General features: G+C 33.4%; 1 protein-coding gene across 1 annotated transcript; it reads left to right on the forward strand.

The window, feature by feature from the left end:
* The first annotated feature begins 3,194 nt into the window (after positions 1–3,194).
* LOC119632395 (echinoderm microtubule-associated protein-like CG42247) lies at positions 3,195–10,992 on the forward strand. Its single transcript, XM_038025283.1, has 3 exons — positions 3,195–3,285; positions 3,502–4,082; positions 10,918–10,992. Exons 1-3 carry the CDS (start codon positions 3,195–3,197, stop codon positions 10,957–10,959), a joined length of 714 nt encoding a protein of 237 aa, XP_037881211.1. The 3' UTR covers positions 10,960–10,992.
* The last annotated feature ends 2,630 nt before the right edge of the window (positions 10,993–13,622 follow it).

Consider the following 13,622-nt stretch of genomic DNA (forward strand, 5'->3'; position numbering starts at 1 on the left):
TAGAGATTGAGAACTTTAGTTTCGTTTTCTCTCTAACTGGCTTCTTTTTTTTTTTGTAAAAGAGGAAGCATTCATAGAAGAATTACATATAGATATATCGCTTAATAAGGTCGTAGGATCACTTACAAAATAGCAAACATTAGGTCAAATTTAATTTCATTAATTAATTAATTAAAATCTCCGTCAAGAATAACACATTCATCATATCAACGTTACTCTAATATTTCTATGCATTTATCATAGGCAGAGAGCGTTGTTCAATCCTACAAACTAAGCTTTAGGTCGGTAGGCGATCACCCTTCATTGGACCCATATATCTTTGTGGCGAGCAGGTTTTTGAGAATCACGAACAGGTACTAGCCCCGGGAGGGAATAAATCAACAACAAACAATTCGAGAGGCAATCCGTGCAATTTTGCCAGTATTGTCGCCGACTTGTATTGTCGTTGCAATGTCTTGGTGAGAGAACACTTTTTTCTTCAATCCTTTTTGTCCCCCCGCTCTCAAGGTAATCGTTGAATGTTATACCACACGCATCCTTCAATACAGACGTCATGATCTATCCTTTTGTGTTTTTGAACGCTTTCGATGCCTTTCGCCTGTTGCTGTCCACTCGGCTGAGCGCGTTTTTCACTCTGAAATGTTGTGATGAATCAGTGTTCTATCCATTGTCACAAATCATATGAAAAAATCTTTCTCATTATCAACACGTTGTTCGTTTTGAACACAGGTGAGCAAAGGCGGTAAATCACTTCGAATCGAAAGAGAGGTGTTTTAATCCCCCCCCACGTTTAAAATTCGCAAACTATTTCCTTGGCATTTACCTCGATTCAGCAGAGTCCGAATTACTTTGCTTGAACGGTATTTTTCGCATTAAAAAACAATGTTTTATCAACATACGACATTCATTTGCATTGAATTCGATTATTTTAAAAATTACAGAAGTAACGTCACTAAAATTCACACGCTTCATTTGAAGACTGGTATGATTTCGCCAATCGTGGCAACATCTATATGTCATCCTAAGAACTATTGAGTGATGCCTTATAAGCGTTTTATTGAGAATATGAAAATGTTGTTTAAGATCGCCTTATATTTCTGAACAACAAGAAAACTTCCGCATACTCAAACTTCAATTGTACTCTAAAGTTATTCAGTAACACCTTCTGTTACTTCTAAATTACACCACTTGTGCTAAAGCGATTACATATCAAGCGTAGTACCTAAAAACAATTAAGGTAAGACTTCTGTTAAGGTTATCTGTCCGTTTTTCTGAGTGTTCATTTGGTGTATGTTTATGTGTATTTTTGTGTTCAACCTACAGGTCGCAAATTTAGAGTTATTTAGACAAACCAAAAAATCTTCATATAAATAAAATTCCACTATACAAAATTTTTAGACAAAAGCTGAAAAGAGAAATGTTTTTTGACCATTAGAGATATGGTTCTAGACCACACTATGGTAATGCGAAGAATTTGTATAGTGAAGGTGGTTTTTTCAACCAAATTCTATGAACATAATATTATAACTGTTACCGGTTGGACACACATCCAATAGGCTACAGTCATTCCCTATCTCTGCATCCCTTTTTGCCAACTTTTTTCTTACCATCATCATGTCGCACTTAAAGCGTGCATTCCCTGAGTGAAAAAAAAAAAAAAAATATATATATATATATATATATAAATATATATATATATATATATATATATATATGAAATGTTTGCCACGAAAAGTAAGTATTTATATGGAAATCGATTCGTAAAGGAAATTTGCATAAACGTTAACTGTGCCAAATTTGAACTGCGAATGTTTAGGTTTTGGGCTCTCTCCCTATGAAGCCTCTGAAAGTCTTTATTGAAGAAAAACATCCAATTTTTTATTATTTTATAATAACATTGTATGATGTACGAGTATTTTGATATAAAAGTTGGTTGTGCCCATACTTCATATTTTTCAGTCAACATGATGAATGGAAAGGGTTTTCATTAAAAAGAAGTTTCTATGCGTCAACGAAGTCTAATTTTATGGTAAAAATAGATGAAGGAGTAATTAGATCTTTGACAAGAAGTGTAATTTTTGTTAAAAAGGGACTCACGTTGTTGGCCTACGTTATGCACTTCCTCACGCACAAAAGTTCCTTAACATTGACGCAATGCAAATTAAATGGAAAATTACTTTGTTTGCAATATTTTTAATTGTTTTTCATTATTTATATTTTTTAATGATCCTTGAAAATGTTTATTAGGTTATAACTTTAATCTCCAATAATAAGTTAATCTATTGTTTAGTCCGCGATCCATCGCACCATCAGCTACAATTCCACACTGTCGACTTGCGTTCGTTTTCCCTAATAACCATAATACAGCATCATATACTGGTCGATAATAAGGCTGATTTAATCCACGGGGTCGAGCAATATTTAGAAAGAGTTTCCTTAAGTATAGGCGAATTGGGAAATGATCAACTTTCTAAGGAGTCTTGTAGATTAGTTCTAAGAAGTCAGATTAAAATTGTTAGAAAACATTATGTAACAAATAGCACATGGCACGGCATTGGGAAACAATCTCTAAATGCCCTCGAAATTTTTCTTATACATAATGTAATTGCGGTTTTTAGAAATAGTTCGCTGACTAATTCGAATAAAATGTATTATGCAAATATTTTACTTATCACAGGGTCAAGGTCGATTAAGAGACAAAGAAATTTATCAAATTGAGTTCGAAACGATTGAAAAGAAATCAAGTTCTTAAAATAACTAATCCAAAAACATGTCACGACAAGCAGTTACACCTAAAAAGTAATAATTGAAAGTAATTTATCTACGGTCTCCCATATTCGCCGAAAACAGCTTTGACTCATGTAATGGAAAGTTAGACCGCAGCGTATCCTAAAAATCAAATTAAACAAAACTCAAGTATAACAGCAGGGAAAAAAATAATAAGCGACCAACGCGCCTTTTATACAACAGTAAAAAAAAAAAAGAAAAGAGTTTTAAGAAAAAAAAAAAAAAAAAAAAAAAAAGAAAAACTGTTGTTTTCAACAAACATTGTGCAGAGCAGCGTAAACGAAGGCTTTCTTTAGATTTGATTTTTAGTTTTCCTCCTTCAAGTCTTTTTTTTCGCTTGTGTGCTTTTCTTCGTAGTACTTTTTGTTACAATATACGCGACGTCATTGATTTCATTCATTCAAGTCATGTCCAATCAAGAAGAGCACGAAAACGCGTTAAATGGTTCAACTAACGAGCCATCAGTTATGGATGGCGGCAGAGCAACGCCACAACTTAGTACGACCGCACAACTCGAACGAGACGTTTCGCCAAATACGTCGCCAACACAACCATATGGGGAGCCACAACATCATCAGCAACAACAAATACAATCAGAATATAAAAAAGCGAATAGCAATAACAACAGCAACGATAACCACAATAGTAACAATAATCACAACAACAACAACAACAACAACAATTGTAAACAGAATTTGCTAAAACACACACAAGCCGATACTAGTAACCATTCCAGTCCAGTAAAATTGTTGACAGATTTACGCAATAGAAATTATCCGCCGGCCAGTGACAACGAAGATGACTATGATATAAGCCGAGCTACAGGAGCTACTAATGACTATTGGTCGCAGCGTAAGATTGGTTTACCAAATTCGGGTCGCCAGAGTCGAACAGACATTAATACCCCAGTTTATCAAGACAATATGAGTGAGAATTCCGAACAACCACCGGTCCAGCCTCTTGTGCGTTCCAAATCACGTCCTGAACTGTCATCAAATGCTCACATGAACAGTGTTATGAGTGCGGCCAGTCGTTATTCGAATCTCTCGTATTGGAAAGCTCGTCGTGTGGTATTCTATCGCAATGGTGACCCATTCTTTCCCGGCGTTGAATTGCGCTACCGTCCTGGCCGCGACATAACTTCGCTTGATAATCTTCTTGATAAAATCTCTCCAAAAATGGATTTGCCACGCGGTGCCCGCTACGTTTTCTCTATGGATGGCGATCGTAAATATCATTTAGATGAATTAGAGGACGGCGCCTCATATGTGGTCTCCTCTTTCAAAGCTTTCAAGGTAAGTTTCAAATAAGTACGCACGTACGTTACATTAATATGTAACCAAATAAGTTGAATTTACAGTTCGCTAATTCGTGATACAAGAATTTTTTTGTCAAATATAAAATTTCCTGAATTTCAGATTGAATTTTGTGCATTAGTAGCGTTGAACTAAAATTTTGTTTTCGCATGCGAAATCAATAAAAAAAATTTAAATATATGACCCAAATAGCTAGCCGCAGTAACAACAAAAACAATAATTATATTAAAGGAACAATAAAAACAAAACATTAGCAAATGCAAAAGAAAAAAAAAAAAAAAAAAAAAAAAACGAAACTAATTGTGACTTAGCTACAATGCACTTGTAGCGGTATTGAATATATATAGCAAAGAGAGTTAGTTATGCCTAGCGGTGAGAATAAGAATGTTAGCACACGGAGAGCGAAAGTGAGAAAGTGTGAAATCACTTTTCTTCGTTTTTCTATTTTCTTGAATGAAAGTGAAATTCCTTTCTTTCCAACAATCTATTACCTTTGCGTGATTTTCTTACGTACAAAACATACGCAAGTACGCCTATATAAGAATTACATATATTTATGTATTTCCAAAACAAAGTATGCCTAGTATGTTATGCCCGTTATTTTTGTGATGGAATATTTTCCGTTTTTTTAAAGCAAATTATTTTTCGATAACAAAATATCGCATTTATCGAAGTCACGATTAAGGGAATTCTTCAAAAAAAAAAAAAACAACTTTCCCTTGCCTTTCTTAAAGCGTGTTCAATAACATCTTATTGTCTATTGTTCGTAATGGCGGCTTTCAACGTCTTTCAAGACTCTTCTTCTTCACTTACTATTGGATATAGCAAAATATTTAACTATTAGTTGCCTTACTTCGTAATAACTGTACTCTCACTATTGTAATATTTCTTTCATTTATTTACTCATTACGGACAGACGAACAAGCGTGAGATTAAATGGGAAATATTAAAGTCATTATGGTTGATTGCTGTTTCCATTATATAACTGCTCTTCTTCCCGAAATCGCTTTCACACCTTACGAACGATCAATCATACCAGCCCTGGGGATTTTCTAACATCATGACATGGAGGCATATCTGATTGCAAATATAAGCGAAAAAATACTGTATTCGATTTAGATGAATATTTCAAAATTAATTTACTTATTATGTTAGACATAATGCAAAAAATAGTCATCTTACACTGCACAGCATTTTATTATTTATTCGTTCAATGATCGTTCGATATTTCACGACTTTATCTGATACCCATAATTGTAGTTTGTCGGATCGATGACTTAATGCATGATCATTATCAGAAAATTCCTATTTATTTACCATTGATGCGTTTAATAGATACGGAGGAATGGACGTGGACAATTAACACACACACTGGCCATCTTAGACTGATCGACAATATATATATTATGCGGAATATTTCATGCATATATCCGGATGCTAGAAATAGGGCAACAAATCGAGAACCACTTATTATTCGAGGATCGAGAACAAACATCGGTTTACTTTAAAAGACGAATACTATAAATGAATGATTATAATCTGCAAAATTAGCGAAATAACAATATAGCAAAGCCTTACTATGGTATTACCAAGTGTCTTTTTGCACCATGTAAAGCCTTAAAAAGCCTTTCCGCTTCGAAGCACAAGCAAGTACATTTTGTAATATTTTTTTGAGCGTAAGATTTTCGAGTTCTTGTACTACTATGATTAAAAAGTGAGCAATAAGTTTTTTTCGAATATCGTGCTGTAATGCATTATGAATTCCTTTCCTCGGCTCAAAATATTAACAAAGAATATTATTTAAGCGCGAAATGTCGTTCGCGTGAAGTAATTTACCAAAATTATTGATTTTGGAACAACACTTATGCACCTTCTCACACTGCGTTGTTTCTGAAAAATTTTTCTTACTCAAAAAACCGTTTGCGGGCATTAATTTTAACTCCGTCGATCAAGTCGAATGAAAAATGAAAGCAAGCAAGCTTACCTCATTAGTTGTTCAAGATATTGACGCGAAGTTTAATACGCAGATATAAAAGTTAGGATTGCGTCAGTCTAGAAAAAAATGACGACTCAATTTAAATGGAAAAGTCACACTGTCCATAGGTACCCGTGCTCGCTGCAGCTTATCAAATGCTAAATAAGTTAAACGGAACGCTCGCAATTTATTAGCTGAGCTATCCCGTTTTAAGGCAAAAAAAAAAAAAAAATCAATCGTTTAGTTCAAGTTCGAGAATAGATCTCTTTTAATTTAAGTCGTTCGATTAATCAAATTCATGTTAAATATATTAACATGACACACAATTCACGCCAAGATTTTATAAAGATTCTTTGAGTCGACTTGAGCTTCTTGCATTCTATTATTTAATCTATTGTATTAGTTATGCGCATGTAATTATAAATGAATTCCTTTGAGATGCAATATATTCTCTGCATCGGGCACATAATTGCCACGTCACGCCAATTTTTAATTAACTATTTATATCGCAGAAAAATATATAATTTCTATATAATCCATCGATCAACGATTACAAACATGTATGCATGAAAGCATCGACGCCTCTCATACAACTTAAATCTTTCTTTAAAATTAATGCAAATAATTGCAATAATTGAGTTTTCAAATTAATCCTGATGGCACTTTGCTAACACACAAACATTTAAACTTTAAAAGGATTATAAAAGTTTCTCATTATAATTTTGTTCGCGCTCGCATTAAAATACGCAAAAAGCAATAATAAAATGTGAGGATCGCAAATTAACACAGCATTCTTTCGATATCAAAGTAATGTCATAACGTAACGGTACAAATATGTCATCACCAACCTTGCATCATCGCTGACAATAGGCATGATTCATTTTATATGCAACGAACTTTGTTTCAAAGTCAGCACGATGAGCGTAAGTTTTTCGTTAAATGTTCAATAATTCTACTTTCACTTACTCCAACAGAACTTAACCGCAACACTTAAATTAAACAAAAACAATCTTAAACAAGAACAGAAATCATATTCGGTTATGATACATACATACATACATACACCCATCATTTTATTTCCTAAAAAAAAGCTTAAAATTATATTTTCATATAGCACAACATTGGATGGATAGACATGATTGACTTTTTTATTTTTGTAGCATTCACATATAGGTATGTGGAAATTTTTACGTTGTATTAATTGTTGCTTATAAGTAATAAGGAAAAAAAGCAAAAAGCGGACATGTTTTTCATTTATTTTACACTGTAGACTTGTCGTTCGGCCGATTTGTCTAGTTTTCAATACCGATCTGCCTGCAAGAAGTTCTTATGGTTTTCGCTTAATTCGAAGCTGATCGCTTCATAGGTATGAACTCACAAACATGCCCAAGTCAATTCAGAATTTGATATAGATCATAATGGGGTCTCTGAAACGTCCGTCTGGATGTTGCAAGCGTTTTGACGAAACGAATATGCCTATATGTAAAAGTAATTCGATGATGAGAATAAAAATAATAAAAGGCAAATAAATAAAATGAAAACACACCGCAAGTAAGTATTGGCCATGCACGGTTTGAATCTACTCATACTGACCGGTAGCTTATCGGTAAATCAATTGAAGTGTTGCACAGTGTAGTACGTAATTGGAGAGATGTATGCGCGGTCGTGAGCCTTTTAAAATGTTTTTTATGAAAAACAAAAAAACAAAAAGGGAACAAAAGAGAAGTTGAAACTTAAACGTTACTCTACGATAGACTAAAGACTAACTTTAAAACACTCAAAAAGCGGTACCCTCTCATTCACATGAACACGGCCGCATTAACAGCAGCAATAACACAATCTTAACATCTCCCGCACGTGTGCATTACAATATTCACATTGTCGATGTGCTACAGAAACGAAAAAGGCCAATTACCCTTTTAATGGATTTTTCATTTTTTCAAATAATCGTAAAACCATAGCGAAAGGATGAGAGGAAAAACTTTTGCTGTCGCCAAGCATTTGTTGCAAATGCTTTCATATTTATATATAAAGCTAACGCCATTCGCGCATCGTTATTATTCTATATATTTATGGTGGGTAAATAGGCGCGGCACAAAAAACAAAAAAAATACCTAAGCATTTGACTTAATAGCACTTTAACACTGAAATTCATAAGTTAAACTAATGAACTTTTCTTTTGCACGATTTTCTTATATTTTTCGCATTAAAAAATAATAATATTATAATTGTTGAGTGTGTACATTGAAAAACTTCTAATCAGCACTAATCACAATTCTTCTCCGCATTATTAACGCTTCAGCTCTTATGTATGTTACCAAAGTAAGACATCGCTCCAACCATTATGTTACTGTAAAATCAAATAAAAAAAGAAAAATGTTCTACTAAGAAAAATTTGCTTCATTGTCTTTGATTACAATGGCTAACTTTACCATTTTCTCGACTGTAAGAAAAACTAAAAATTATTTTCATTATGTGCTGAAGCCTTGAAATTAAAAATATTGAAATCATTTTAATTAGGGTAAGCATTTTTGCAAGGCAGGAGCACCTTTTTAATGTAGAAAAACGTCTGCAATAAGCTTGAATAAAACAGATGCGACGAATGGTTCGAAAGATATATTTTTGATTTATTATCACTTTTGCTATTCTAAGTGTGAAGTAGTTGAAGGCGCTAAGCATTTCAATGATTATATTTGCAAATTCCGTGAAAATGTTTATAATTTATATTAAATTATTAAATTAAGTAAGGAATTCACATATATGCCGTAGAATTAATACATTCAATAATCTTCACCCATCCACGTTCTTAGAATTATATTATTATTATGAAACACACTGCAAAGCAATTGTAAGTAACGGGCGATTGCCGTTAAATTGCGAATAAAGCCGTAAAACCGTAAGATTGAGGTGTCAATAAATAAGGAAACAAGCAATGGAAACGCTTTAGTATGCGTACATTTGTATATTTTTGATCAGCCTTAACATTACAAATAAGTTTAGCCGTATTCGTCATACTATTATTGTTGGTAATTCAAGCACTTCATTTCTTTAATAGAGGTAAACCCGTTTTCGTGCGGTGCACATAGACCGCATGAAAAGAAAAAAAATGCAACAAAAACAATTTTTCACAACATATTGAAGAAAATTTATTTTATGCGGCGCAGAGAGTCACCGCAAACAAAATTTCTCTTTTGGAAAATGTATCAAAGTCTAATCAAGTAGCGAGGAAATATTTCCCAAGCAAAATAAACAATCAATAATATATGGAAACATTAAAAAAAAAAATTGTAATATTATAATTAATATGTAGAGATATTATCCATATCTACATATTCATAGACCGCACAAAAAAATTCGCAGCAAACAAATCGCACAAAAACAGGTTTAACTGTATAAACAAGTAAGAAAATGATATTCGGACCGGAAAACACATCCGAATCTTTTCCTTTCTTCCAATTTTCAACCGTCTACAGAACTTACGTGGAAGTTTTTTACAATTATATATTTTGGACTTTACGAGTAATAAACAAAAAATCATGTTTGCGTGCGTAGGCGCCGCTAACTGTGTAAGAAAGGAATTTTCTTCTCTGCCGCTATGATGGGTAATTCCCGTGGTAGCGTACCGAATATTTGTCCTATTATTTGATGGGTGGAGGCACTAGTGCGTTGTCGCCATTTGGATCTTGACTCATTGGAGTAATATGCCTAGAAGTCACAAGAGGTCCTACTTCCATTAAAGCGGCTTCCAGCTCTTCCACGGCGCTTGGTAGAAGCCCGCCTAAAGTTCTCTCTGGGTAAAGTTTGATGGACTTCAATCCCGCCTCCTACAGTGCTTCAAAATAATTGGGATGACACATAAGTTGAATTCGGTTTCTGCCCTGTAAGCGCCCTTTTGATGACTCTCCTGAAAACATTTTCCCCTTAGACCTTGAAGTTCGCCATTGGCTCCGAGAAAATTTGCGTGTTGTCGCAAAAAAACGCCATTCAGAACTCTCCGACTTCACGACGAATCTTCTAAGGGTACGGGTGAAAGGATAAGTTGTTATATCCGAAACTATTCCGAAATGAACGGCCTTAAAAGCAAGAACAAAGCGAAGGTGATCAATAACATTTAACAGGAGGCACAATATATGTGACCACATAAACAAACACCAACTATTGAGAAGGAGCTGAATGCCTCTGATCGCTCAGATGATAACTTTCCCAAAAGTTGACTGAAGTGAAATATTATGGGTTAAGCTTATTAGAAGCCTAAGTTTAAAGTTAAGTTGAAATTAGCATAAGTTGAATTAATTAATTAATTAATTAATTAATGGCCATCCTTGAATCCATAATTTTGTTATTAGGCATGTAGCGCACAACGCGATTCTTTCTTTAAATACCATACCCAACTCGTAACTTCATTCTTAAAAGTCGAAAATGGAATTTTTCATCATCATAATTTCGTACATACATACAGCGATAATATACTTTCTCTGACGTACTTGCGGCGCCGTGCATGTCGTAACAGGCTGTTCATAGTAGATTGGTGTATCTTCGTAAATTGTTTTTTAAGTGATACCATTCGTTTTGCGGTAATTTAACAAACTGATTCGGTCCAATTTAGCTTAAGTAATCGCAGCTGTTATATCAAAATTTTAATTATAGGTCCTAGTTGGTCGAACAGTTTCGCAACATTTGATAATATGTTTCTCTATAGTAGCAACAATATTAACAAAACCGTCCTAAAAAGCGAAACTGAAACACATCCGCTGAAGGAATCAAATTAATTCCCAGAATCTTACGCGAATGATTGCCATCAAGTATAAGAACTTTTGCAATTTTTTTGATTTCTTTTAGGTAGTGGTTGCAGAACCCGTCTGGCAATTGGAATCCAGCTAACTCTCATATAATACACAACTATTGTATAATGATTTTTAATTCATCCAGGCTATCTGCATCTACAAAAAAATCCCTATTAATAATAATTTGTGACACTATAGTCATGCTCTTACTGCATAGTTCCGCTAGTTAGGTTAAGCAACATATTGCTAAAACTGGTGCAGGTGCGATTCCATACGAAACCGTGCGTATTTAAGAGAACTGCATTGATTTAATAACGTTTAGTTTTATGATGAACAGATCCATTATTCACAATAATGACAAAGATGCTGAGCGCAACTGAAGTTAACGACGATAAAAACACTCCTTTTCCTTTAACCTAAGGTACACTGTCACATTACAATATATGAAATACTACCTCTCAGCATTTGTTAAGGCCTTTATATATAAAAAAAAAAAAAAAAAAAACAAGTCAGTGAGCGCTGAATTTCGTTGAATTTCGTTTCAATTAGATCGTTCCTCTCGGTCATAAACAGAAGTCATGAGAGAAATTTAAAAAAAAAAATTATGAGGAAAAGTTAAGTTGAGAGTTCCACATTGCTTTTGTATAAAAAATTAATGTATTGCTTTAACAAACATATAAGTAAAGATTTTGGAAAGTTTTGGTTGCGATATTTTGTTTTGTCCTTCAAAAATTTTTTAAATATGTGAATGAAAAAAAAAAAGCTTTCAAATCTTAAAACTTTTACTAGCCTCGAATATATATATATATACCAAATGTCCGGCTATATGTGTACCCCTTTATCTAACCCTAAATTTCTGTTATAAATGTCAGATAGTTGATGTTATGTCTTATGTTAAGAAAATCATTATATTGACATTGGCCAGTTATCAAAAACTCTTTACAATGTATTCATTGAAAAAACGTTCTTTACATTTATACATTGAATCATGTTTTCATCTATAATATTTTCTAAAGCATATCGTTTAGTTCCTTCGAAATTTGAATCGTGACATAAAATAAATACAAACAAACTAAGTTATCTAAGTGGTACTTGTGTACATATTTTGATTTTCTATTAAAAGCACAAAAAGTATGTACAACTTATACAAGAGAGTATTCAAGCACATGTTAGACATTATCCTTCTGACGATAAGCCTGATAGTCATTCATATCCTGTTGTACGGCGGCCTTCATTTTCCTACAAGTATGCACATATATATATATATACACACATCTTGCTAATCTTTCTAACAACAGAAAGTATATTAGAGATGAGAGAATAAAGATAGTAATACACTTATCCCTTGCTTTACGCCTTAAATAAGTTTTTCATAAAATTATGTATATTGAATTTATTTTGGGTAAATTGGCGAAATCTTTTAGCTATTTTATCGCTGAAAATTTCGACTTTAAAAACAGTTCTTCGAAGCCTTTTCAATAGAAATTCAACTCATATCCCTTAACTTCTAACTATCTTCGAAGCTCAGAAAAACACCCTGACGTCATCATGTTAAAGTAATCGAAATATTACATTTTTTTGACAAAAGCGAACAAGCTACTAAAGATATTAATATAAAAGTTGGCAACAAAGCTCGATTAGGGTGCAAGCTATGTAAAAAATATATTATCGCTTAGATAAATCATTGGAGAAATTTTACAAAGTTTTCAACAGTAAATATTAATAGCTTAAGATACTTTTAGGCGTAAAGCCTCTTAAGCCGAAATGCACATAAATATATGTATGTATGTTTATATTTATTAATAATTTATTTATTCATTAATATGTTACAAGGCAACGATAACTTATGGTTAGTTATTAATTGTACATATAAAGCAATACTCGCAGAGGCACATATAATTGTGTATTTAGTATAGGATAATAGAAGAATAGAAATTTTGACAGCTGCTTTACAGACAGGTCGGAGCGGATTTAATGACTCATCATTAATCTTACAATGACACAATAAGATTGGTTTCTAATTATGTCTTTGACATGGTGTAACTTCTTCTAACAAAGCTTATTAGTGTATCGAATAGTCCGAGAGGTTACCCACGAATGTAGTTCCTAGCAAATATCTTCCGATTTCTCCACTAGGCAGATTTATGAGTTTTAAACAATTTATATAAAGCAGGCACCGGCAACGGGTGTATCCCTATTTAAATTCCATAAAACAAAGAAAAGGAATTGGTTTTGTAGATATTCTATAGGCACGATAGGTACCTTATGGTAGTAAGATACCATACGACACCATATTCGCGGTGTGGAAGGAACTAGACTGCTGCTACTTATAAATATATGAATTACCAGCCTATTTCGTCTATCTTACCACGAAACTTAACGACGCATTCGATTTTTTAATACAAAGTTTTGAATCTAGTAAAATCCCTATATCGAGAAACGATTCAACTTTTACAAGTTTACTATTGTCAGCAGAGTGATTCGACATTATCACAGAACTTCTTGAGTGATCTAGTTTCCAGCATTCGCTGACTTCGGCTTTAGGCCGGCCCAATTATTTAGCTGATGTAAATCACGCTGTAGAATAGCGATCGATTCATTGGTTTTCAATGATAAAAAAAAATCTTGATCTCGTCCGCATGTTTCAAAATTTTTAAGCGTGTAATAGTTTTAAGACCATCATTAATTCAGGGAACCTAGAGAGCTATTTTGAGAGACCCGCAATGCAGCCTCCATTCTACGTGAGCAAACATAAAAAAA

The sequence above is a fragment of the Glossina fuscipes genome, unplaced genomic scaffold, assembly GCF_014805625.2.
Source record: "Glossina fuscipes isolate IAEA_lab_2018 unplaced genomic scaffold, Yale_Gfus_2 1, whole genome shotgun sequence".
Classification (NCBI taxonomy): Eukaryota; Metazoa; Arthropoda; class Insecta; order Diptera; family Glossinidae; genus Glossina; species Glossina fuscipes.

Excerpts from the sequence above, each read along its gene's own strand:
- LOC119632395 (XM_038025283.1), top strand. The coding sequence starts at position 3,195 with ATGTCCAATCAAGAAGAGCACGAAAACGCGTTAAATGGTTCAACTAAC. Across the intron at positions 3,286-3,501 it reads CAGAGCAACGCCACAACTTA|CCGATACTAGTAACCATTCC; the intron begins GTACGACCGCAC and ends AACACACACAAG. Across the intron at positions 4,083-10,917 it reads CCTCTTTCAAAGCTTTCAAG|GTAGTGGTTGCAGAACCCGT; the intron begins GTAAGTTTCAAA and ends GATTTCTTTTAG.